The sequence below is a fragment of the Lepidochelys kempii genome, chromosome 18, assembly GCF_965140285.1.
Source record: "Lepidochelys kempii isolate rLepKem1 chromosome 18, rLepKem1.hap1, whole genome shotgun sequence".
Taxonomy (NCBI): Eukaryota; Metazoa; Chordata; order Testudines; family Cheloniidae; genus Lepidochelys; species Lepidochelys kempii.
Window position 1 is genome coordinate 22,741,687 of NC_136397.1, and position 27,187 is coordinate 22,768,873.

The 27,187-nt window shown below is 43.0% G+C and overlaps 1 protein-coding gene across 11 annotated transcripts in view; it reads right to left on the reverse strand.

The window, feature by feature from the left end:
* The window catches only part of NPHP4 (nephrocystin 4), a 101,122-nt gene that overhangs the window by 45,210 nt on the left and 28,725 nt on the right, over nt 1-27,187 (reverse strand). For 8 of the 11 annotated variants that reach the window (XM_073316238.1, XM_073316232.1, XM_073316237.1 and 5 more), the window contains 5 exons: nt 22,263-22,399; nt 19,382-19,563; nt 18,399-18,525; nt 8,265-8,447; nt 3,811-3,949 (listed from right to left, as the gene is read on the reverse strand). In XM_073316238.1, coding sequence (XP_073172339.1) covers nt 3,811-3,949; nt 8,265-8,447; nt 18,399-18,525; nt 19,382-19,563; nt 22,263-22,399 — 768 coding nt within the window. Of the gene's footprint in view, nt 1-3,810; nt 3,950-8,264; nt 8,448-10,217; nt 10,296-18,398; nt 18,526-19,381; nt 19,564-22,262; nt 22,400-27,187 lie in introns of those variants that run through there. The other 3 variants (XM_073316240.1, XM_073316241.1, XM_073316242.2) reach the window with 3 other exon arrangements.

Genomic DNA, 27,187 nt, shown 5'->3' on the forward strand with positions numbered 1-27,187 from the left:
CCACCTCCGCAGTGCTCTCATGGAGAGAGAGACAGAGAGGCAGATGTCCCAGGATCTGCACTCTGGGTTTCTCACTTGGTTACACACTGTGTTATTATTGTGGCACTGAGGTCCTCCAAATATAGTGGGCATTTTGTTTTGTTTTTTTACAGACTATTAGCTACAGCATGTTCTTGCTCAACACTGTAGCCCAGTGTCATTTCACATTCTGCACGATAGCTCAGGCTCCTTGCTCCCTATAGATATGGCACTGGCCATACATGTTCAGATGAATTTACCTCTCCTTTTTTCCACATTGTAATCCACTTAATTATATTGATTAATGCCAACTCAATTGCCTTTATGAAAAGACACTTCAAGCAAAGTCCTGCAATTATGTCCAGGAGATCCTAACTCAATATACCCAAGGAAACGCCACTATTAAAAAGCTTCAACTGGCCCTTTCAAGATTTCCGTTTTAAAACCTATTAAACAAATAAACAAACCAACCCAACTGTGACAAGCCAGAAAGTTCTAATGCAGAATACGAGTCAGTGCATATTTACAAGGCAAAACCCATGGTCCGACTGCCCTCTAGTGGATTTCATGATGCATAACGTAGCCCACATTTAGCCTGCTTTAATACTTCAAAACATGGAGCATTATTCATATCTATAAGTCAAAGTGCATCACTAAAGCTGACACCTACAATATCATTAGGGTTACCAAAGGACCCATAGCAGTTTGCAAAATATTCAAACAGAAAAGGTTTCGGTCGTAACTTAAAAGCTGTTTTGTGTTTAAAGTCTTTTACTGAGGCTTGGGAGAGAATGCAGAGAAAGATTGTAACTGGAAGCTCTGGAGGGAGCATAACAAAATAAGTTCAAACTAAATGCATTCAGCAGAGTCAGGCTCGATAGGAAGAGTCTAGGTATTTCTATGATAAGGTACAAACAGATGAATCTGCTAGACTACGTTCTCATGATACTTCAGTAGCAGACGCCTGTATTGTGATGTGTGAGGCAGCAGTGATTTGACACCCCCCGCTTCCGCACCCAGTGGGACAGTGGAAATGCTGCAGGTGTGGCTGTGCTGTTCCCAAGGAGAGCTCAACCGCGAGCGTTCGTTCTGCGGGAGACAGTGTTTCAAAGCATACGTGCTACAAACACTCGTGGAGCCCCAATCAACGTTCCATGGGAGGCCGCTCTGAACCCCTGCTCACATCAACAGGTTCCAAAGCATGAAAATGTCGTTCTGTTTTGAACAGAGCCTCCAGAAGACAGAGAAGAAAAACAACTCTCCAGGAGGTCTCCACTCCATAGGGCTAGGAGAGATTCTCAAACACAGGCATGTTCTTACTTTACTCGGCAGCTGTGTAATAAACTGCACTGTCTATTCCTCTGCATCCACCTGGAGACTTGAAATGGGTTCCCTGGTATGTACTACACATGCCTCTGTTTCCAGGGGAGGCTGGCCACCATCCCTGACAAGAACTGGCTACCTACCGGCACTCACTAGTTAAAGCGGACACTTTATGCAGCAAAACGTTTACTAACAGACGACGTTTTCTGGCAGTTCCTCAAATACAGATAGTCCTATAGACTTCAGAAACAACACCACATTAATAAGGAAATAAACTCTCACACTGATGTTTAAACAGGCAGTTAAGTTGAGAGCAATCTGGTTAGCGCACCCCTAGATAAATCGAGAAAGATTAAAAACAGCAGAGGGGGGGAGTGACTTTCAATGAGTTGCTCATTTTTTTACAGTACCTCCCACGGTGAAACTATCAATTACATCGTTCCATATAAAGAGATGCTGGATAAATGGGCATACTCATTTTGCCTGATTTTGAACCCAGTCCAGTTCAACTCAAACTCTAGCATATTGGGTTTGTTTCCTGCTGAGGAAAAGAAGAGCAGTGGGAGAAAAAAAGTAACTTGGAGGGGCCAGGGTTCAAAAGCACTCAGCCTGGACCTAACTCCAAGTGAAGTCAAATGCAATTTTACCACCATCTTCAATGGGAGCAACTGGGCTGAATGATTTTGAAAACATCACCCTACAGTATATTTTAGCTGCACACATGAACACACAGTATACATAGGCTACCACTTCTGTCAGATTAACTTTTGTTCCCAATGTACAGCAAAGCCTTCCCTTTATCTAGGAAAAGGTTGGATTTCTTTCCTTCTTTTTTAAATTGAATCATGCTTGAGGGAAAACTACTGTGTTTAAATGACAGGAAAAGAGGGTTCACAGACCTGACCTAGTTTTGCAAACATGATGAAAAATATAGTCAGCAAGGTTTCCCAAAGTTTTGAATTCTACAAGTTTCCTCCTACCCTACTAAACGACATGGTTTTTTTCTCAGTTAGACCCTAGAACAGAATACACTGGCATCAGAGGTACATGCTGATTAAATAAGTAGTGTTTTCACATTTTATAAAGGACAATTAAATGAGGTTATTTATTCAGTCTATATCAATTACTCAAACCATCCGGGGGGTCTAGGGTTTAAAGAAATAAATCACAGTGTTATACAAGAATGGTACATTTCAGGTGGTTGTTGGAATGCCACTCCATGAGGCTGTAGGGGTTCGCATCTCCAAAGCCCAGGCCGGCCTGAAGATACTGGGGATGAAAACTTTATTGCAGAGACTTTCTGCCTTGCAAATTCCTTCTCCCAGGTTCAACAGGAAACGGTCCCTTAGCAGCCCACATTCCCAAAAACCTCATGCTATTGACAGGCTGGTTATTCCCCTGGGACGGACAGGTCGCAGTGCACGAGCCCAGGCATAGACGCTTAGTGTGAAGTCTTAGTACTTTGCACAATAAAAGCACCTCTCATTGAAGGTTCTCCAATCACTTTACGAACATCAATGAATTAGCCACATAATTCCCCTGGAAGGAAGGATGGAATCATTATCCCCGATTTTAAGATGGAGAATTGAGGTACAGAGAGGAAGTGATGTACCCAAAGGTAGTGTCACATCTGGGACTAGAACTTGGGAATGGTCAACACACGCTCAGGTCCTTTGCACAGTGGTGGTCAGGCCTTGAGCTTGTTGATCTGGTACAGAGACTTTGCCCAAACTTCTCATCACCAGGCAGGATCTAGGCAGGAAAGATTTGGTCCTTTGTCTCTGTACCTCATCCCTTTTGACACAACATAGGAATGTGCCATACCAGATGATCCCAGTGGTTCACCTGGTCCAGTATCCTGCCTTGACAGTAGCCAGATCAGACACTTCAGAGGAAGGTGTCAGAGATCCTGTGGTGACACATCCTGGAATAACCTGCCCATTGGGGTTATTGTTCCCTAATCCCCATCAGGCAGTGGTTGTTTTATACCTTGAAGCATGTGGGGCTATACCCTGTCTACATAGTTTTATCCTACTGTGGATGTTCATATTGTCCATTAAAATGTCCAGTCCTTTTTAAAATCCTCCTAAGCTTTTGGCCTCAAAGATATCTTGTAGCAGTGAGTTCCACAGGCCAGTCATGTGTTAAGTAAAAAATGTTTCCTTTTCTCTCCGCCCCAGGGCCTTGCACAGCTCTTGTTCCAGGCAATGGGTAGCAGTGAACCAACTCCTACACTGTACTGGGGTCTCACAGACAATATGTTGCCAAGTTCTATGCTGTCACAGTTGAATTTTGCAAGCTTAAAAGCAGCATAGGGAGTGAGAATTCAAATTAAAATAAACTTCAGTCACGACCGTAGCTGGTGCATTCTATGCCTTCTGTATTGTGTGTTCAGTGTTTGGGTTTTTTTGAGCAGAGATTGAAGCCAGGCAATGTGCTTTACAAGTCACCAATCTGGAAAATACTCACTCAGAAATGGTGTGGACGGCTTCGCTGAGCATCGCGGCTCTTCTCTGGTGTTACTTAAGGAATTTGTAGAAGTCCCAAGATGTTCCTCCGAATCAGTGGAAAACTGGAACTGGACTGTGCCAGACTCAACCTGCTTCACCTGAAATTTAAACAGATTTAGAAAAAACTGTGCTCTGTGCATATCCTCCATACCCGCTCTCTGGAATCAAAGGAGTTCTACTGCCAAGCAGCCAACAAAGTTAGAATAAGAAATTGTAACGCAAGGCATATGGCAGCAGGACTACCAACAGATAATTTTTTTTAAATGGGGTTCCCAGAAAGCTTTGGTTCAGTCTGAAAGTTATTTTCCTTGAGGCACGAAGGTTGTGGAATGACACTAAACTCCAAAATTATCATCAAATTTTCCTCCAAAGCTCAGGTAGGATGGATTAATTACCAGAACTGTAACTCTGATCCTACAGACTGGAAGAAAGAGCTTTATGTTACAGTTTGTTAGTTCAGTTTCTGGTCATATTACAGCATCACAATGTGGCCTGTGTGCTTTTTCGCACACATTGGTCTGTTCAAAAACAGACTCCAATGAGAGACTGCTGAATTGGAATTAATTTGCGAACTGGATACAATTAACTTAGGCTTGCATAAAGATGGAGTGGATGGGTCATTACACAAAGTAAAACTATTTCCCCTTGTTTATTTCCCCTCCTACTGTCCTTGTAAACTGCTGGAAATGGCCCACCTTGATTATCACTACAAAAGGTCCCGCCCCTCCCCCTGCTCTCCTGCTGGTAATAGCTCACCTTTCCTGATCACTCTTGTTACAGTCTGTATGGTAACACCCATTGTTTCATGTTCTCTGTGTATATAAAATCTACCCCCTATATTTTCCACTGAATGCATCCGATGAAGTGAGCTGTAGCTCACAAAAGCTCATGCTCAAATAAATGTGTTAGTCTCTAAGGTGCCACAAGTCAGCTCCCAGACTGCTGCGCTGGGCATCACAAAATGCAGAAGAGATGGCCAGCCCTCTGTGGAGATAGAGGCGGTTAGGGACTATTTAGAAAAGCTGGACGTGCACAAGTCCATGGGGCCGGACGAGTTGCATCCGAGAGTGCTGAAGGAATTGGCGGCTGTGATTGCAGAGCCACTGGCCATTATCTTTGAAAACTCGTGGCGAACCGGGGAAGTCCCGGATGACTGGAGAAAGGCTAATGTAGTGCCAATCTTTAAAAAAGGGAAGAAGGAAGATCCTGGGAACTACAGGCCAGTCAGCCTCACCTCAGTCCCTGGAAAAATCATGGAGCAGGTCCTCAAAGAATCAATCCTAAAGCACTTGCATGAGAGGAAAGTGATCAGGAACAGCCAGCATGGATTCACCAAGGGAAGGTCATGCCTGACTAATCTAATCGCCTTTTATGATGAGATTACTGGTTCTGTGGATGAAGGGAAAGCAGTGGATGTATTGTTTCTTGACTTTAGCAAAGCTTTTGACACGGTCTCCCATAGTATTCTTGTCAGCAAGTTAAGGAAGTATGGGCTGGATGAATGCACTATAAGGTGGGTAGAAAGCTGGCTAGATTGTCGGGCTCAACGGGTAGTGATCAATGGCTCCATGTCTAGTTGGCAGCCGGTATCAAGTGGAGTGCCCCAAGGGTCGGTCCTGGGGCCGGTTTTATTCAATATCTTCATAAATGATCTGGAGGATGGTGTGGATTGCACTCTCAGCAAATTTGCGGATGATACTAAACTGGGAGGAGTGGTAGATACGCTGGAGGGGAGGGATAGGATACAGAAGGACCTAGACCAATTGGAAGATTGGGCCAAAAGGTATCTGATGAGGTTCAATAAGGATAAGTGCAGGGTCCTGCACTTAGGACGGAAGAACCCAATGCACAGCTACAGACTAGGGACCGAATGGCTAGGCAGCAGTTCTGCGGAAAAGGACCTAGGGGTGACAGTGGACGAGAAGCTGGATATGAGTCAGCAGTGTGCCCTTGTTGCCAAGAAGGTCAATGGCATTTTGGGATGTATAAGTAGGGGCATAGTGAGCAGATCGAGGGACGTGATCGTTCCCCTCTATTTGACATTGGTGAGGCCTCATCTGGAGTACTGTGTCCAGTTTTGGGCCCCACACTTCAAGAAGGATGTGGATAAATTGGAGAGAGTCCAGCGAAGGGCAACAAAAATGATTAGGGGACTGGAACACATGAGTTATGAGGAGAGGCTGAGGGAGCTGGGATTGTTTGTCTGCAGAAGAGAAGAATGAGGGGGGATTTGATAGCTGCTTTCAACTACCTGAAAGGGGGTTCCAAAGAGGATGGCTCTAGACTGTTCTCAATGGTAGCAGATGACAGAACAAGGAGTAATGGTCTCAAGTTGCAGTGGGGGAGGTTTAGATTGGATATTAGGAAAAACTTTTTCACTAAGAGGGTGGTGAAACACTGGAATGCGTTACCTAGGGAGGTGGTAGAATCTCCTTCCTTAGAGGTTTTTAAGGTCAGGCTTGACAAAGCCCTGGCTGGGATTATTTAACTGGGAATTGGTCCTGCTTTGAGCAGGGGGTTGGACTAGATGACCTTCTGGGGTCCCTTCCAACCCTGATATTCTATGATTCTATGATTCTAAGTCCTCCTTTTCTTTTTATTGGTCTATTTGTAAACCTGTCCACCAGATCAAGAATGAACTTTGGCTTTCCACCAGACCAGCACTAGGAAAGAACTCTAGCAAATAGGTTTGGATAAAAACAGAAGGAAGCAACATCTTGGCAAGTGTTTTGGGGGAACAAATTCATTAATCTACAGCAGGATTCCCCAAATGGTCCTTGACGTCAGTGCAGCCACCAAAAACAAGCAGCAGTTCCCCCATTACTGCATTAGATTGAAAACCCTTTGGACCCCAAGGCACACTGCATATTTCTGTGTGATTCTGATAACTAGACTGTTCTACTGCTGTGTTCTTGTATTAAAAGCAGATCAAAATCTTCTCTATCTAAAACTCCCTTTTAGAGAAACCCTTTCTAAATATAAAATAGCCTTCAAATATCCTTTTCATCAACTAGCATGAGTCTCTTCTAGCTCAGGAGACAAAAGAAGGGGAGATTTTAGCTACTTTGCTCTCTTTCGTAAATCTTTCCACCAGCCAATAATGAAATACACTCAACCCCCAGCTGTAATAGATTCATTCTCATCAGGAACCAGGCACCCGATCCCATACCAGGCATTTCCTTCCAAGGCCCACCCTGTGTTGGCTAATTTCAATTCTTTTCTATTATTTCTCCATTTCTGTTTTGCCTGAATGGTTCTGCCTGTGTTGCACAGCACACAACATTCATTCTTTATTTGTTTTATTTTGTAAAACTGGAGCAGCCTCTACTATGGATTTACATGCTGTAATTGAGAGCAGAATCTGGTTCCTAATCTCTCAAACTGCCAAGGCTCAAATACAGAAGAAAGACTTAAAATGAGAGACATGAGGGGGGATAAAAAAACTGACCCAAAGGACTAATTTCTTTAGCACCTTCTGCCTTCTCAATGAGGTTAATATATCTAGAGTGGCCGCCAGATTATGGTTAAAACTAGAAAATCATCTGGGAACAGTATATTTGTCAAAAGCTTGCACCCTTTCCCAATTCTTATGAAATGCATGGTGAACAGATTTTCATTGAGGCTTTCCAGTTAGAGCCAGAAAAAGTCTTGGGAAAAGACTGTATGTGCAATGGAATGGACTAGCAAAACCACTCAACCATGTTTGCAAACTCTCCTTGCCCCCACACTTTGTGTGAAGTTTAACAAAGTTTAAGCAACATACACATATCTTCACTCTCTACGCAATCTATAGTTAAGATACAGAATAGAATCCAGTGTCATGACTTTTCCCCATTAGTGTGTGAATATGAAGGACCCAGTTTAGTGTTATAATGGAATTCTGTACAGAAAGCATCTTTCTCAGAGATGGGTGCTTGTTCTGCATCACTAATCACAGACCCTTACTAAGCCACCCAAACATTGGTGGTTTCCCTTTGGCCTCTCTAATATTAAAGGACAGCTCCTAGGGAAGTGAAGGATCATATAGAGTGAACTGTAAGCTCTTCAGAACAAGGACTATCACCTGCTATTTTTATGTACATCACCTAGCACAAAAATCCAGACACTGCCAAAATAAATAATTTTATAAAGTATATGACAGAGCACTTGGCATGAATGTCATATAAATAATGAACACCAAACAGCTGACAAAATAAATGAGCAATGTGTATTTTCTGATGCATTATCCTTCCTCCTTTTCTCATGTGTGTTCACTCAGTGGCTGGTTGGCATTGGGTTTGGGCTACTTAGCAAGATTCTTGTACGAAGCTTTTAAACCAACAAGAATGCTCTGTGCCGTGTGTGTACTGAAAACCTGTAGGGTGGTTTTGATGCACCTTCGCTAAAGGAGAGCTCAGAAGAGCTTCTTTTTACCTCTGCAGAGCTCATGCTGGTGGGGGGCATCTTGTAAACTAACACATGGCTGGGGTTATGCTGGGCGCTTCCTTGCAGTGGTAAGATCACGTCCGTGGAACTCGAGTCCAGCACAGGATTCCAAACAGTCCATCGGATGGAATGCATATAGGCTGCTTTCGTCAAAGAGGAAATGGACAATGCCTAGGATTAAAAATATATATGAGAGTAAATAAACAGATATGAAGAGCATTTGGTGTCGTGCCATAACTCTATCTCTGTGCCACTCTAGACTGCTGTCATCCAACCCAAAATCAAACAGGAATTGGCCATTAGCCATTTTCTGCCTACTGAATGGTAATAATCATCTGCCTTTAGCCATCTTTCGTCGGAACCTCATCATCTCCAAGCAGAGTGACAGGCATGTTGTCTGCAGCCTTTTCTTTTCTGTTTGTTTGGCTTTCAACCCTAATCAATATTCAGAATGAACAGTGCATCACATCATAAGCGATGACCTAAAATGAACACAGATGCATATATATTTCTGCACAACCCATGAATATTAGAAAAGAAATTAGCCTCCCATCTCACTACCATTGCAAATATTCGCAACTACTCCACATGGTTAGGCCTCTACCGGTTACTAATGTACACACACAATTATTGTTACTGAAGAGACTGCTATTGCATACCTGAAAAATCCTAAATCTCTGCATGTGAAGGCTGGATGTTCCTAGGACACAGGAGGGAAGCTATATTTACTGAGAGGCGAGATACCATATTCTCTCATCTACCAATACAGAAGGGTAATTTTTCCAGCTGAACAACAATAAATAGGAAGGACACAATAAACGACTGTGAACGGCAGCACTCCAGTATTAGTTCAATATGGAGAAAATGAATACCGTCCACTGCCCCAGGGCTCTTCCCTTCAGTTACGTATTTCCCCTTGTGACTTCAATATTGTAGCCATAACTTCCATTGTCTCAACACAATTTTGAGGTGTACTATTTTGAAGCATGCTGTCTGTCTTTCCAGCCCCACATTTTGCTCATAACGTAAAAAATTCTCTTCAAATCCCTGAATTTGCAGGTCTTAAAGAAGTACCAATATTATCTTTCTTTGTGAAAAGGAGCTGCTGAGGCCTCGTGGAGAACTTGGAATAGCTTGCTACCTGCTAGTCAGAGACAACTGTGCTTAGATTTAGCACAAGTTTTTTGGCGTCTCGTCTTCATACTTTGTCACTGGGAACATCTGCATGAACAGGATCAGCTGTCTGAGGTCACATATAATCTCAGAGGCATGGCTGGAGACCGTCCTGGCTCCTAGTTCCCTGCTTTGACCATTGGACCGCATTTGGCTCTAGAACGTTTTATTTTACAAGTACAAATCCGGTTTATCCACAACGTAAGTGTAACAAATCTCTGCCGTGTGGGTTACCGATACAACTTTTCCTGGCAATCAGGCTATGTGATAACCGCACTTCATACCTTTGTGACATAATCCAAAAACAGAGGAGGAAAGGCTGTTTGGTTAACAGCATGTAACGTTTTCCATACCTAGCTCTCAAAAATGACAGCCCCATTTCTCCTGCACTATGACTATCTGGCCAAATTTCAATCCAGAGCCAACATAAACTTTGCCTAGAAGGGTTTACAATGTGAGTGCTAGCACGGACCCTGCTGAGGGATTACCATCATTGCCATAATCATTGGGACTGTGTTTCCCACGACGACACATTGCCCGTATAGAGACGGAGATTTCTTTTCTGCTGCAAGAACCAGTGAGACCATTAAAAATAATTTTAATTCCCACATTGAAATGGCAGTATAAACAGTATACTTCTGAGCCATGTCCTCCAAGGTGGGAAATGTATTCTAAAAAGAAGCTAACGGGTTCCACTCAGACAATCACTTTAAAAGTTTCCCCTTAAAATCAGACATTATAGAAGGGTATGTATAAAAACAAGCTTACAGGTCTGTCAGTGACTGAAATCCCTCTTGTAGCTCCCTGCAAAGTGCTGATCATGGTACAGAGGACACTGCGATTAGCATGGCAATCAGCTTTGGGATCAACCGCTCTGCATAAAGGGAGTGCAGAGGTTAATTGGGTTCACTTTGAAGCCATTGATGGCCTGGCTTGACGGTTCCCATCAGTGCAGTTTACAGCACACCAGCATGTCAGATGGATGCTAATCCTGTCTCAGGCTCCGTAACCCTTTAGCAATGTCAAAGTCACAGACAGACGCTCTGCGAGCAGCAGAGGATTCAGGATTGCTCAGGTAGCACCTGTGTGCTACTTGAGTTGACATTCCAGGCTGAATTATGTGTGTCAAGTTCAAAGGCAAGGACAGCGGTGTGGCCAGCATCCCGGTGCACCACGCAGGAGAGAAGAAGAGGGGGAGATGTAGGCAGGGAAGCAGGCTCTTTGGTACAGAATTTGCTGCAGTGGTAGCTGAAAGGAGGGGACATTGCCATGGGCATGCCAAAGGGATTCAGAATAGTTTAAAAGCACCTGCATTGGCCCAGCTTTCCCACCCTTCTTCTTTTCTTTTTTGATTTGCAGCACATACAGGAATGCCCACTTCCCATCAGCCTCGTTCTGAATGTAATATATCCATTGGAGGCATGCAGCTTAAACATCTCCCTTTCATGTCCCCAGTGCTTCCAGATTACTCTTTAGGGAAGGGGTTTCCTCATTCTGTGCCTTGTTCAGAGCCCAGGACAATGTCAACAAGGACAGAGAGACTTCAAAGAAGTTTGCAAAGACTCCATTTTTCAACTGGGTTTATTCTGCCAGCAACAAAATCTATGAACTGGGCAGGAAGTTGCAATGAATTACCCTTCTCAAACAGTCACAGGAGAGTGGAGACTGTGGCTGAAGACCTGTTATTTACCAGCATCCTCAAAGACCACAAGCTTCAGGCACAATACAGAGCAGCATTTGTAGGTATGTTCATAAATCTCTGTTGGTTGCACAAGGCAACAGGGATATTGGAACTAGGAGCATTTCACCTCGAAGTCAGCCCACATCAGCAGTGAGCAGTCAGCCAACACTGGGTGGGTAAGGAGACAAAGCTGTCTCAGCAGCCAGAAGATATCATAACCACACTATTCAGGGCCCTCAGGACTAGATCTGAGACCAGCTTCCTTGAGCCACCCAATCTAGCCAAAATATTTAAAGGCTAAATTAAAAAATCTCCACTTGAGAGGTGGGAAGAGAAACGCAGAAATTCTGAGCTCTCTGAGAGTATCAGTTTGGAATTTATATAGGTGCTGAGTTACTGGGTGAATGTCTCTGGATGGACAGAAACAGATGAGACTGTGGCCCACGTCCTATTGTACAAGGGACCATATCACTAAAAGCACTACCATAATTGTTAGCAGTCTCAGCTGAGGGCATGGACTGACTGAGCCATGGAGGCTAAACTGATCTCCTAGAGGTGCTCCTTCCAGGGCAGCTTTAAAGCACATTGGTAAGGAGACAATGTAGGACAAGCATCTAGCTCCCGCTGCTCGTGCTGTATCTGTTCCATGGCTAAGCATGGGACTTCAGCCGACAGAGCTCTCAGTCTGGTACCTTCTTCCAGAATTAAATACACTTTGATTCTTTATTTTTTTAAACTACACCTAGAACTGGACTTTCATTCAAATAAATTTAAGTTTCTTATCAGTGTACAAAAATAAAATAAAAATCTGCATTCAAATACCCAGACCTCTGCAGGTCCTCGGGTTTTAATTTTTTAAATTCATTGAATCCAATATCTAATTTTCCAATTGTATGGTTCTCTTCAGCTTGTCTTCTCCCAATCAATACAAATCCCATCTGCCAGTAGGGCATGTGTCACTTATATAAATATCCATTTCCCCCCCAGTTTTCCTTTGGACAGCTCTAATGAGAGATGACATTTACTGCATTATCAATGACCCTCTCACAATCATCTTAGCGGGACAATTAGGGACTCATAACAAATCAATTGCTATTGATTAAGCTGCACGTTCTTACTACAAACTAATGGCTGGAATAGTAAAGGATCCCTGTAGGTGACAGCCTGCACAACATGTGCTAGAAATCCCCCAGCCCTAGAGAGAGAGAGACAGGCAGGCCACGTACATGGAACAGGGCAAGAGGAGCAATTTATCAGTCCACCAGGATGAGGCTCCCCTGCTGTCTGCCTCAGGCACTGCATGCAAAACAGACCATTTAAAAATCCCTTGTCTCCCTGAATTCGATCATCTTTATCCAAGTCATTAGGGTCTCAATTTACTAAAATAAGGCAAAAATGGCTCATCCAGACAGTGCTGGTTAACAGGGCAGAATCATTTTAATGCAAACCTACGTGTTCTCACTCTAACAATGAGTGAGCAATGCAAAGCACTGGATGACTCTGGCCATTTTAGCAATACTTTGTGTCTACCTTCTATTAAAGCATTAGACGCAGTTGTTACAGGAGGTTGCACTTGTAACACAGGCTCTTGCATTAATGAGCTTTTCCATATGGAAAAAACACAAAAGCTACATTCTTCACCAAAGAAGTGAAAATGGTCTTATTTTGGATTTAGATACTATAAACATAACCTACTGTAGGCCAAACCTGCCCCCATTTTGTGATAAAAGTATTAGACGGGTCTTTTTTAGTTCCAAAGATTGACTCATTTGTTATTTTACATATTTATGTATATTAAATATGAACCCATCATGGGTCCTAATTACATGCACACAATATTATTAAAATCCATTCACACTGAACCAACACCCAAAACCTAAAGGCTTCCCAAGCCCTCTTCCACGCTCCATGAAGCTCAAATGCTCCCACCACAGCCTGAGTCCCAGTTACTCAAACCCTCCAGGTTCAAGACCTCTGGGATAAAATGGAAGACTGCAATAAGCAAACCTATTCCAGTGTCCATACCTTGCTGAGAGCTCTCACAGGGATAGCCTAGACCTTTATTTCAAAGCGTGGCTGCTAAGAGACAGAGTCCAGGCACAGCAATCAACACAGGTGATGAAGACAAAGCTGAAGGCATTCTGAAGGGAGATTCCTATCTTTAATGGAGGATACATTTATATAGCATTAACTGGACTTATCCTACCCGGTATTTCAAGGAGTGAAAACTACCATCTACGCAGGGAAGAACATGGTTGCAACATTGCATCAGATCACTTACGCATCTTGCCCAATGTCCTACTGCTGGAAATGGCCTATGCTTACTATTCAGGATATAGGTGGAGAAGCTCACATCCATTCCCATCCCCCCCAACACAATATAATGTGAAGTCTTATCCCATTGAAATCAACTCAGTGCACCAGTTCGGTGTTGTGCCTAGGGACCAGGCAGTCACATCTCATGATGCGGGGTATGAGATGGTCACACATGGGGTTGGTGTGGGAAGGAATTTATTGCATGATCCCCATTTACATCACTGATTCCATGGAATTCCTCAGCGTTAAAGACAATAATGGTAGTGAATAGCTTTCTGTCTGCTTGCCACAATTTTGCATTGCTCCAGAATTCGGACTAAAAAACTGGATGAAACAATTTAAATTGATGAAGTGAGCTGTAGCTCACGAAAGCTTATGCTCTAATAAATTGGTTAGTCTCTAAGGTGCCACAAGTACTCCTTTTCTTTTTGCGAATACAGACTAACACGGCTGTTACTCTGAAACCAATTTAAATGTGTGCACTTATCCCAATAAACGTATGCTAGCATGCATAATATTGGTACAGGGAATTCATCCAAAGTCGGTGAATTGTGTTTTTGAAATCCTCAGAACAATAAAAGATTTAAACTCACACATGGAGTTAAGGATTCAAAAAAGGACCAAGAAAGGATGAATTATTTTCATAGTGCAAAAATTCCATTTTGTACTAAAACCTAAAGAAGAATTCGCTTTTTCAAAGTTGAAATTCTCCATTTGAGCTTGCCAGAGCACTCCAGGACTGCTGCAGGCTAGGTTTCTCCATTTATAGCGGAAAAAATTAACATATAATTAGAAAGACTTCATAAGCCCATTTGTGCCACATTACATGTGGGACCATTAAAAAGCACTTTGTCATTTTGATGGGCGATATTTGCCTTTCTACTCTACAGACTGAAATAGTTCTTCAGAAGCAACATGTGAGCTACAAAAGGAGCTATTGTTTGATTCTGAAAGACACTTTATAGTCAAGTACAATTTTTGCTCCAGGTTTTATAATGTTCCAACATAACATTAAATATTTAGATCAACACAAGGTGAGAGTCAGATTCTCAATTAGCTATGATTTTAGCACAAAGGGATCCACATTAAAAGCCTGATCTAACTCCTGCTGAAGACTTCCATTGACTTCCATGGGTGTTGGATCAAGCCGTAAGAAACAAACACCACTTTCTAGAAGAGTGGGGTGAATCCGGAAAAGTTGCGTTTATGCACGTGTTCGAATTCTGTAGTGCTCTTCAGTTCTGCCATGTTCCTGCCACCTTACTATTCGCTCCTTAAAAAGACTGACGCGAATGGGTTTTGTTCACATGGGTGTTTGGGAAACGGCTGATTCTCATATACATACTTTTATGTGCATGAGAGGTTATTTGCTAATCTCCTTTCTAAGAAGGTTCAGTGGCCCAGACATGGAGAACAAGCAACATCATGTGATTTGGATGACCAAATATAATGTATAGTGAATAGATTAGCTAAACCAAACAACCCACAAGCTGAAAACTGTTTGTCCAAACTACCTAGAGAATACTTAAGAATGGATTCATGCACAGATGTCAAGAGCATGAATCATTCAAGGACAGAACAAGCAACTAAATTCCCAGCTAATCTGATTCGCAACTCTTAATTTGACCAGCTCTACTTTCTAGTTTGCAAATCAAAGGGGGTACAGAACAGTACAGAGCTGCGGTGCCCAATGATATTAACAGGCAAATAAGCCCAAACAGCTTTTAACATTTAGCCTCACTCAGCACTCACTTCAGCAATAGAAAGAAAGGATCAAATTGGCCTGAGAGCCTATTGTTAGGGGCAGGTCTAGTGATGGTTGGCATCCAAAGGTTAACGTGTGGGTAGCTTCTTTCTATGGGATGGAACATTTTAGATATGCCCTCTTTGACATCCATGAGTAACTGAGCTATTGACCCTGCTCCTTTGCTCACTGTCTATCTTTCTGGGTTCTTTCCTGGTGCCCTGTAGCATCAGAATGTTTACCAAGAGTCAGAACAACAACACTGACAGTTTCTCTCTTCTTCCTCTGCAGAGTTAGTGCAGTTTTTCTCCAACCTACACTGTAGCCACACCAGGTTGTGAGTTCTATTCTGAATGCCTCATACACTCGATCTGATTAGCAGACAACAGTCTGCACGACACCCTCAGATCACTACCAAATCCTCTGAGAAATCATGCATTCATAGGATGCCTGACCTGACAATTTTCATTATATCTGAGGGAGGTGAAGGCCGATTAGGCACGAGAGTGGAAGTGACTGTTGTTAGTGACTCTTACCAATAGCATGAGTGTTTCCCTGTTTCACTAGCAACCAAAGGATTCCATTACAGATCCCGCAGCCCAGACATTCCTGAGGCAGCTTGAGATGCTGGGGGGCCAGCTGAGCACTACATGCCTATGTGCAGAATGGGACAATGGGCAAACAGACAATAGCTATCTCCAGGTGGTGAAGTAAGTGACATTCCAAACAAGCAACTCAGCTGTCAAGACCCAATCAGCTCCTCGACTGTACTTGTTCCTAAAAGCACCTAAAATAAAACGGAATAGAAGGCCACTTCCATATTTAACTGAGGGCCTGTAAAGTTAACAGAAGAGAATGAACTGAAGACTAGGAAACCAAAGCTCTTATCTTCTGGGACTTTGTTTAGAGAGTGAAGGAGAAGCCACTGCCTGAGGGGTTTTGGGGATTGAAGGAAGAGGACATGCAATGCCAAGCAGGAGCATGAAGACACTGCTGCTGTCACAAAGCAAAGTGACCTTTTGGTTAACAAATAAAGAAGTTTCAATAGTTTCACCATGAGACAATTGGAGCTGTTCTCCAAGTCAGAGCTGCTAAGTGCAGAATATTGTAGGCTAAAATGACAAATATAATCAAAATTTCCCATTTGCAAGACCAGAGACACAGAGGGATTAAGATAGATAATTTAATTAATAAAAGCAGAGGAATCTAAAATTAGCAATCACAATTTCATTAGGAATTTTCACCAAAAGAAATAAGTCTGCTGTATGCTCTTTGAAGGATCACTTTCTTTAGGGTGCCTTTCTTCAGGTCTGTGTTCAATTTCTGTTATGTTGCAAATTTGAGATTTTTAATCAATAGTCATTTTTAAAAGAACAAATTTTTGTTTTTCTTTCATCAATGCACTTACTGTATAAGTAGATTGCTACTCAAGAGTGATGTATTGTGGGGAAAAAGCAACAGGGAGGAAAACCAGAGCATTACCAAGTGCATTTTCAAGAGTTAAGACCCAGTGATCATTTGTATTAATGAAAAGGATTAAATGTGCTAGTAATAATTATCAATAGGGAGTGATATGTTACAGTAAGTAAAACCTCTTGTGCTTTCTTTGGTTTATCAACTGAATTAAATACTCAACCACTGCTGAAATTGGAATGTGTGAGATGAGAACTCCTAAAAGAACTCTTGGTCCTGCTTTGAGCAGGGGGTTGGACTGGATGGCCTCCTGAGGTCCCTTCCAACCCTGATATTCTACGATTCTAAGCCTATATACCCTAGGTGCAAAAATCAAGAGCACCTTATGAAATAACAAAAGTTTTAAGAAGAAAGAGCCTGGCTCTACACACATTAAGGTCAATGGGAGTTTTGGGCCCCAGGGCCTTAATGTCTTTTTGTTCTACAATGTCAGCAATTTCTGGGAAAAACCACATCTTCCTTTTTGGAACACTTGACTTCCACTCTGTACTGAAGAAAGAAGTTTGTCGGGCTGTTAACTGGAATCCAGTACTTTGTTACGATGAAACCATTCCATCAGAGAGAATTTATGAAGTATCGCACAGCCTCAAAAGCAAGGCAAGAGGAGCAGTATGTGCCAAAACAGCCTACCACAGCTTAAATATTTCAGAGAAGACTTGAAAGCAACCAAATTTAACATATAATTCACAGTGTGTATCACTCAGAAACAGCTGTAAATCATCACAAATATTCGTGGGGACTTTAGCTTAGTGTATATAAGTTTACCAAGGGGGTTGGAAAACCTTAAACTTGTGACACAGCTCTGAGTCACAAGGCTCCAAAATCTTTCTTTCAAGATTCTTGAAAACAGGTTTCCCATGGTATAAATTATCAGTGCATCTACTGTATACAAAAGGTTGCACTGTAATGCAGTCTTATAGTTGTCTTTATTATAGATGTCGCACAATGTATATTTTTTATCTGAATCATTTTGTTCACTTTACCAGAAGGTCAAGCTTTCAACAGTCTATCATTTCCAGACCTTTTCTCCATTGAAAGCTTTCTACAAACTTGTTTCTGAGCTTAATTTTAAGTTGTTCTGGTGATAAAACAAAATATCAATGCAGTTCTGAGAAGAATGGTTTCATTACAATAAATGTAACCAATAATTTTGAGTTGCAAGTATCTGTCTCTTCAATTTTCCTCTCATCTAATCTGAGAATACTAGTTTAGTGCGCTGAAGGAGCTAAAATTATTATCCAGCTAGATGACATGCAGTACAATTCAGCATTTCAGAAGTTAGAAAGCCAGGCATTAGCAAGAAACTACTCAATTTTTCTTTAAGGGGCTCAACATCTTAACCTTTTCATAAGGAGTTTTTCAATAGATGGCATGTGTCTTTAATACCTGCACTAATTATACTGCAGCCAAGAATTGCTCAGAAGGTGCCATTTGTCTATTGTTTCGGTAACAGAGGATTGTAAAACTTGGTCAGAATATATAGTTACACAATAGCATTCTGGTCTATCAGGTACAGATTTATGTTCTTTAATAATTAATCACAGAAAGGCTAAAAATGTCACCGATCAACAGAACAGCGTCAAGAAGCTATCGTGGTCTTTTGGAAGAATATGCTGTGTGACTAGTTAAGGAACGTCAGCGATGCTGTACATGCATAGTTTGTAAGCACTTTGGATCCTTCCGGACACAATGGGTAGCAGAAACAGTTATTCGTAAGTGTTACATTCACTCTTACCTTCCTGTCGGCTCTGCTTGGTGCACAGAAGACATACTCCAGCTGGAAGATGATTGCGAATGCTGGGTGACGGACCATCTCTGTCAAACGAATGCGGCTTCTCAAAACCAGAGCTTGACCTACCATGCTGCGTTAGAATGTAACAAAACCACAGATTAAATGGGGGCTGTTTATTATAGTCCTGCAGAAATTAGCTTCCAGCTGATTCATTCCAGCTGCATCCCTTGCTGGTGCTCTGTTGGTACTGCGTGGCATTGAGCACAGGTCTGGAAATTATTATAAGTTGTTATTTGTATTGTGCAAGCATCTAGGAGCCCGGGCCAGGGACCAGGACTCCATGGCGCTAGGTGCTGTACAAACACAGAACAAAATGATGGTCCCTCCCCCAAAGGTCTTACAATCTAAGAGCAAACCTGATACAGACCGTGGGAAAGTGCTTCTAGAGTTACTCCTACGATGAGTTCAATTAATTCACTGACATTTTAACAGCAAAGGCTTTGTACAGCCCAAAGAACATGGCTCAACTGTATTAGGCCCAGCACCACAAGCCCCTGAGAAACATTCTTCTCTTGAACACCCAGACCTGTTGTTGGGATTGTTCTACCTCAAAAACACCACGGGCCTTTTTAAGAAAGGGACGAGTCGTTCAGAGCCCTGCTGACCCATAGCGACATGGGTTGGACAGGACCTGAATCTGCAAACTCCTCCGCTCCCTCTGCAGATGGGAAGGTGCTCAACGCCAGGCAGGATGGGGCCCAGAGCTGGGTAATGAGCTTTCTCCCTCAGCCCTGCCCATTTTCCAATTCTGATTTCCCAGAACTGAAATCCCGGGAGGGCACGCAGGAAGGCCGTCTGATGCTCTAGCCCTGTGGACTGCAGCCCATCTGCCACTGACAAGAGGAGTGACATGGAGCACCACAGGGCACCCAAAAGCAGCAGAAACCAGCCACTCCTCCGCCGTTACTGGTCCTTTCACTTCATACCTGGGTTTGGCGCTGAGGTCTTGTTTCCTGTGGAAGCTGGTTGAGCGCCCCCGAGCCACCTCGGCCTCTGGCACCACCACCACCACCTGAGGCGTCTGAACGAAGCATAAGCCATTGTGGACCCCGATGTGCAGCCGCCGTTCCTGAATGAGAACTTCGCTCCCGCCCACCGTGGAGCTATCCTGGGGAACGGGCCAATTTCACCATGGATACAGCACAGGCGGAAATAACGGTGCTGCAGAAGCGGCTCCTTCATTACGGCTACCTCCCTGGCCCCAGCCCCAGCCCCAGCCCCATCTTTGCTGGGAGAAGCTGGGGAGACCATTGCATTGACATTGCGACCCAGTCTAGGGATGAGCTACACGCTTCAGAGGTGGTGCTCAGCTCCTGCCTCCCAAATCTGGCCAGTGGGGACTCCCCATAATGGCCTTGGAGAAGTGCACCTCTCCTTTTTAACACGGTTAAGCATGCAAGTAGTGCTGTTCACCTCCCTGGGACTACTCCTGTGCTTAAATTTAAGCACACGCTTAAGTACTTCGATGGATCAGGGCTGAAGTGCTTGGCGAGATTAAAGCCCTCAGATGGGAGATGGCACAATACGACATGGAGCAGAGCCCTGCAAATCCATTTTCTTTTGTGAGTTATGTTTGCTCTTTTCCTGGTTCTCATGCCTCTAGCCAATGAAGGGGCATTTGGAAGATCAGGAAGGAAAATTTAGGCAATTAATCATAAAGACATAAAAATGGAACCTGCCCCAGAGTGATTGCTAGATATTAAAGTGTTTTATCTTAACAGAAAATCCACAGCAAATATGACAAACAAACAAGGATTTTCCTCCCGGTCATTATTGCTTACTAAATTATATATTTGAAAATGAACATTAAACCTTAAAGTTCCTTTATCTTCCCATTAATCAAAACAAGTTGACCAAACTGCAACCTATTAGTGTTTGAATATTCCAAACATAAACCACGGAGAGCAGCTTTCTGATGATCAAAAAGAAAACCAAGAAGTAAAATGCTAAAACGTAATAAAATTACTTTCATGGTGGAAAATTAGCACACTGTCCCTAAAGCAATCTTGCGCTAGTGCCATTTTTATACGTGTGTCTATTGTATACAAAACAAAGCAACAGCCTTACGGTACTTTCTCCTTCTTTGCTCCTTAAAACTAAAATAATCGCCTGGTTTTTGGGTCTCTCATTTTAGAAAGTTTCCAAAATAACGTTGTAGAAAAAACACAAAAGTGCTGTCGCTGTTGCAAAATACCCAACCCCCAAAAAAAACAACCCCCAGGCCCACTGCTAATTTTCAACCTTTCACGTTCCTCCTCGACTAGGATGGGGTAAGTGGTAAATCGCTGTCGTGTAAGATGAGCACAGATAGAGGACAATGCAGTTCGTCGTGCAAACATGCAATTGTTTTGCTTCTCTGGTTATTAGGGATTTCTTTTCAATCGTGGAGGGACAACAGTACAGAGAACTGGAAGCACTGCAGAAACAGCTCCTCCCTTGGCCGGTGGTATTTTATTATTTCACGGAAAATGGCTGTGTGTTAAGTCCCTGAATAATTATTTTAAACACCGAATCAGGAACTTGTACCTAATCCCTCCTTTTTAGCTACCTGGGGCTTTAATAATAGGATTGTGACTGCAGGGATTTAGATCACAAACGCTGTGTGATAACATCAGCGGTAGGCGATGCCAATACCATGCCCCGTGAACTGCTGACTTAGCCAGAAATAAAATTTATCCCAAAACTGGCAGCTACACATGCATATCTTCTATCTGTGTTACCTCCAAATACTGCAGGGCTTAGGTATTTGCACAAACCCCACGCTGATTCAGCTATTCAGGGCAAAGGCTTCTTCAGTACAAGTCCTGTCCGTTGTCTGGCTACAGAGTCTGAGACCCGTCGTATCAAGACTAGCCATTGCAGACAGATAAAGTGGCACCTGCTCACCTTAACAAACGGGAGAGTATGCCAGAGAAGGACATGCCAGCGCTCACTAACTCTCATTTATTGCGAATGCATCTGACGGAGAATCTCTGTCTTGTAGCTGAAGATTCCTGGGCCAGATACCATGACTGAAGCAAGGCTGGGGCAGATCATTACAGGGCTGGGAGTATGAGAGAGCGCCCAGAGGCTTTAGAAAATTGTGATGGCAATTCACTAGGCAGTGCTTCTTGCCCTTGGCCAGTACTGAGCCAGTGCCTCGCCTTTGGGCTAAAGGGAGGTTGGTGCAGTCTTTGGGAAAAGATGTAAGATCCAGGTCTTGCTGTCTGTGGTCATTACATTTCCTAAGGTGCTTCTCAGGAGTATAGGGAAATTACTCTCTGAATCCTGGCCAGGTTCTCACTTGGCCAATCATATGGCAGCTCCCTACACAAGCCTTCAGTTAGATAAGGTATTCTGCACACCTTGCGCTGAACTGTTGTGTAGTGTGGCTTTGCACGGTTAAACAGCTACCACATTTCATCCCAGAGCTTGCACTTCAATGGTAGGCAAAGTGCTTCACAGAGATGGTTTATTCAATTGCTAGGAAAGCTATTAATATGCATCTTGAAGAAAATCACCCTATCAATGTCAGTCTATTAGCATGATAAAAATACCGAGATGATAAAAAGAAAAGGAGGACTTGTGGCACCTTAGAGACTAACCCATTTATTTGAGCATAAGCTTTCGTGAGCTACAGCTCACTTCATCGGAATCCGATGAAGTGGGCTGTAGCTCACGAAAGCTTATGCTCAAATAAATGGGTTAGTCTCTAAGGTGCCACAAGTCCTCCTCTTCTTTTTGCGAATACAAACTAACACGGCTGCTACTCTGAAACCTGTTGAGATGATAAAGGAGTTATTAGTGTTGCCATGATATGTACAGTACCTTAAGTAAACGCTCACTGTTGAGTAAATCCAGCAGCTCTTCCTCAAACTTTTCTAATGAAGGGTACAAATGAATGGACAGCTTATCCAAGTACAATGTGACTGATTTCATGAGGTGGGGTTTTCGAAAGAAATCATCTGAAAAGACATCCAGCCATATGTTACACTGCAGTCACCCAAATATGGCCTTGATAGTCAATCCCATTCTCTGACCAAAGCAGAGAATACAGCTGAAATACGTGGTACTCACAGGGAACTCACAATAATGAGCCCTCATCTTTCCACAGCTAAAATTAATAAACAAATGCTAACTTTGGGAGAAGTCTATTTTCTCCTTCAAAATGCCTCCAGAAACAAATTTGACAACCTAGTCACTAAAAGAAAGTAGATTATAAAGGCAAAGGAACATCTGTTACTTCTTCAGCTTAGTTTCTTTTCACGTCTTATACTCTTCTCCAGCCAGAAAGAAAGCCAGCTGTTCTCCTCCTCCTATTACATCTGCTGTGAAGCATCCGGAGTCTAACACACTAGGAAAGCCAACAGGTCAGCCCGATAATTTAACTGGTACCAATGTGGGGAGCCCCAAGTCCACAACAGATTCGATTATCCCTATGCACCCGCTTGAGAGAGCGAGCGCACCACGCAGCAATTTGAGGAGAAGATGCCTATTCAAGCGCCAGCATGAGTTGCAATGGGCGGAATGCACTTGCAGTTGCATATTCAAGGAAAGGACAATAGGGGAATATGTGACAGTCAAAAATATTGGGGGTGGAAGAATAAGCCATTCTTGTTCCCTGGACTAGCCCCTTCCTGGGTTATTTACTTCCCCACCCAGCTGCATCACCACTTTTTTAAATGCACAAGGCCACTCCTTCTAAAAATGAAATCTACGTTCCGATCCAGAACAGCCAACGAGCAAGAACAGGATAAGGATGACATAAACCGAATACAGCCCTCTACTGCCCATCTCTCTCCTGACTTCTGTTGTTCTAGCAAGTCACGGTATCATTAGAGTCTTCTTTAGCCCAAGATACCCATACCCAGCTCAGACCTGCTCCATGAATCCAGACTGACTTTAAGCACAGTGTTTATTGCAGCAGCATGCAAAGAGTTTCGAGCCAGAGAGCAGTGAAGTAGTGGATGTTTAAGAGAACCTGGGAGAATTACTCTGACCAACCCCCTCAACTTTGCTGGCAGTAGCAGGAGTGGGGAACATACTGGAGTCCTTTAAATAGGAAGGCACACACATGCTTTAGATAACCCAGACCAGCAGCTACTCTATTGTACAGAATTACATTTCACTTACCAAGACTACCTGGGGGGAAATGCTGGAAAGGATAAACCCAACTCTAAACTGCGCAAATTCTCTGAGTGCAGAGGGGTAGAGTGACAACAGCAGATTTAGAGATTTTTGCACGGCAGGGCTCGGAAGGAAAACTGAAATTGAATGACCCCATACTCTACTTTGTTTTGGCTGCACTCTACTAATGGGCAGAGAGCCAAACTAGGCTCGGTGACGATGAAAGGCATGGGTTGAACCGAGGGCCACAGAAAGGGCATGAAATATGAAGATATATAGAAGAAACAGTTAAAAATGGAACAGCCAGTCTCTAGCATTGACAATTGCAACCATGACCTTTCCAAGCACCTAACCAAACAGACCAAGGTTTCATGCAAATTTAGAAATTCAGAGATCACTGCTAGATTAAATATGCAAATAGATAAATAATGAACCATTTATTTATGCATAAGTATTTCCATGGATCTTGGTACTGCAGGGTCCCACCAAGTCCACCATTTCCCCGTTATTACTGATATTATTTTAAGCCACATATAAATATCCCTTTGTCATCCTGAAAGACCTGGACTGTACAACTCTTACTCTCCTTAGTGAGCATTTATTCACAAGAGTAGTTCCTCTGACTTCCAATACCCACAGGTTTTAGGAAGGGATTTGTACAGTTTAGTCCATGGTGAATATCACCCATGTATTTCCCATCAGACAAGCCTATGGCAAGTATTCTGAACTCCAGCTGTTTTATTTTAATCAAAGCTGAGTTGTTTTCTCTTGCCCTAAAAATACAAGATGAAGCAAGTCACAATGCTGATCACTGCCAAGGCTGCCAATCATTCCACCTTGCAGGAACTGGAGGGGCTGCAAGTTTTGGGAAGTGGAAGCAAAAATTAAGGAGTAGGAACACCTTCCTTAAGAGCTTTTTCCACAGAAAGGCACCTAAGATTTTATCCTCCTCCACAAGACTCACAGTTGAGCATTAACAAACCTACACTACGTACTTAAAAGCAAAACCTGAAGTCTATAAAGTGCCTAACAATAGAATTCAATAATACAACATCTCAGGGCTAGTCAGAGCTGCAGGAGCCTTGAGGAATGAGGGAGTTCATATCAAATTAGTGCTAGTGAAGCTAGAATCTGCCTTAATTTGATTTTAGAAACCAAATATACCTTCCTGATTTCATTTACTCTGTTATCTGAAGATTCAGTCTATCAAATTATAGGGTATGTTTTGTTTAAACTGCCCATTTAAAACCAATTTCAACCACCCTGTTCCTTTATGTCCAGCTTTCAAGCAGTATTTATTGCTTAGTTCTTTAGCTTAAGGCAGGGGAGGGGAGAAGAGCAGAAAGAAGCGAAACTTATTAACTTTTCAGGACAAAGCTTTTCTTGACAACCAAACAGCAGGAAATCACCAGCATTGTTTTAGTTAAGTTGTTAGGCTTTTAAAAATGAATTAACTAACTGAAAGCAAAGAGGTGACAGGGAATAGGCAGGATGAACAGCTCCATGCTCGTGTATTGGTGGGCGATTTGGTAATAACACTGCTACATTTATACTGAAGTCAGATGTTTGCAAATATCCCTGACTAACCTTATTCAGGGCCCCAGTTCAGCCAGGAACTTAAGCACATGCCTAACTTTAAGCATGTGAGTAGCCTCACTGAAAGAATGACTGAATTAAATTAAGTTAATTGAAAGTCAAGATGTTAAAGGCAATAGCAAGGATTTCCAGGGGATTACTGCAGGTTTAAAGTTAGGTATGTGCTTAAGTACCTTGCTGATTTGGAGTCAGAGAGTGGTTGTGGCTCTCATCGTCTTCCGTCTGAAAACTGCTTCACTTTTCACTGCTCATCGAATTCAGAGGCCACCGCCGGCAGGCTGCAGCTGATCAGCCTCCTGTTTCCGAAGGCTGAAGGCTGTAGGAGTGTTACTGCAAGGGGCTGCGTATTGGGAAGGTGTATGGAACTCAGCTGGACTTTCCCTTACAACACATCTAATTGACGTGCCCTTACTGCAGCTGAGCCACATGTGGGTGAGCAGTGGAGATACACAGCCCCGTGTGATCAGCTGGTGTCTGGAAGGAGGATGCTGAGTGCACTTCCTTATCAGCAATCAAAGAACCATTCTTCCTCTGCATGATGGTTAGTGTCCATTTCCCCTGCCACACTGTACCTACCCTGTATATCCGAGCAGCTGATTTAGGAGAAATCAAAGAGAAAAACAAAGAGGAGCAGGACGCAGCGAGCTGAATTTTCCCTGCAAGGTACTTCTGAGACTATCAATGTATTGGCTTGATTGTTTGTTCTGCCAGTTGTTTGACTGGTAGCTGAATTTGCAAGTCAAATCCAGCAGGTAGATTGGGAAGGCTTTGTGTGACTATCATGCCTAAAATGCAGTTCCCCTCGTCTGCCACAAGATGGGACTGATGCTCTGCCGCTAGAGGCAGATCTCAGTGGATGTACAAGTATACTGGGCTATACAGTGAGGAAATCATCTGAAGATGCAGAAAAATGATGTCTCCCTCCCGCTGGCAAGAGCGAGGAGCTCCGAAATCTGAGCAATGGGAGAGAATGGAGAAGAAAATCCTTTGGAGACATGCATGACGAAGAGTGGCTCTACTCCAGCTTTTCAGATGACTGGCTATTTACTAGCCACAGTCAATGCACTCACAAGGCCACCTGGCATCTCCAGAGCTGCATTATTGCAACCACGTCATTGTCAAGCTCTGCATGTGGTGGCTGCGGTTCTTGCAGGGGGCTCCTTTGCTCTGGAGATCTCACAGTTTCTGATAACGTGATGGCTTTGTCCTCAAAGAGAGGCATCCATGGGAGTTATTATTAAAGGTTCTTCTAAGCACAGGGAGTCACCACTGAAGAACTGATGATCTTGTCTTTAGCTCTTAACTTTTCCAAATCACATGGATTTAGCCACCAAGCCACCACTAAATGCAGAGCTCTGAAAATTCATGAGTAAAGATTAGTAAGGTTTTGGTGTATCAGAATCACATCCAACTGCCCTTGCCAAATCTCCACTTATCCAGAACAATGCCATGAATAAGGATGTCTTTACAGCTTTTATCAAAGTTCTCTCTTAAGACTCCACTAACTGACTGACTACTTAAAGAGTCCATCATTCATCTAGAGCAGTTTCCCAGGAAGAGAAGCAATTAGCAAAAAAAGAGGATTAGATTGAAATGATTCTGTGTCCCCTTTAAGGATTAAAGATACAAACTGTTGTGATTACATTTGTATGAAAAGAAAAATTCCAAAGAATGTACAAAATACTTCCAAGATATTTAACCTCAAGGAAACATTATAACTAGAGAGAGGCAACTGGAGCCTGAAACTAGAGAGGAACACTTTAAGTTAGACATTAGGAAACCTTTTCTTTTCCCAATAAGAGCAAGTAGCCAGTGGAGTAGATTCCACAAGCACCATTCATAGCTGTTGAGGCCCAAAGCAAACTTTATGATTACGTAGACTGACTTCCTTCACAACACAGGCCGAAGAACCTCACCCACTAATTTCTGCATCAAACCCATAATTTCTGGTGGCGCTAGAGTAGGTCTTTCAGGAAGATAATCAGTCTTAGATTTTGCGTCACTTGCAGTCTTTAAACCATCACGTCCCC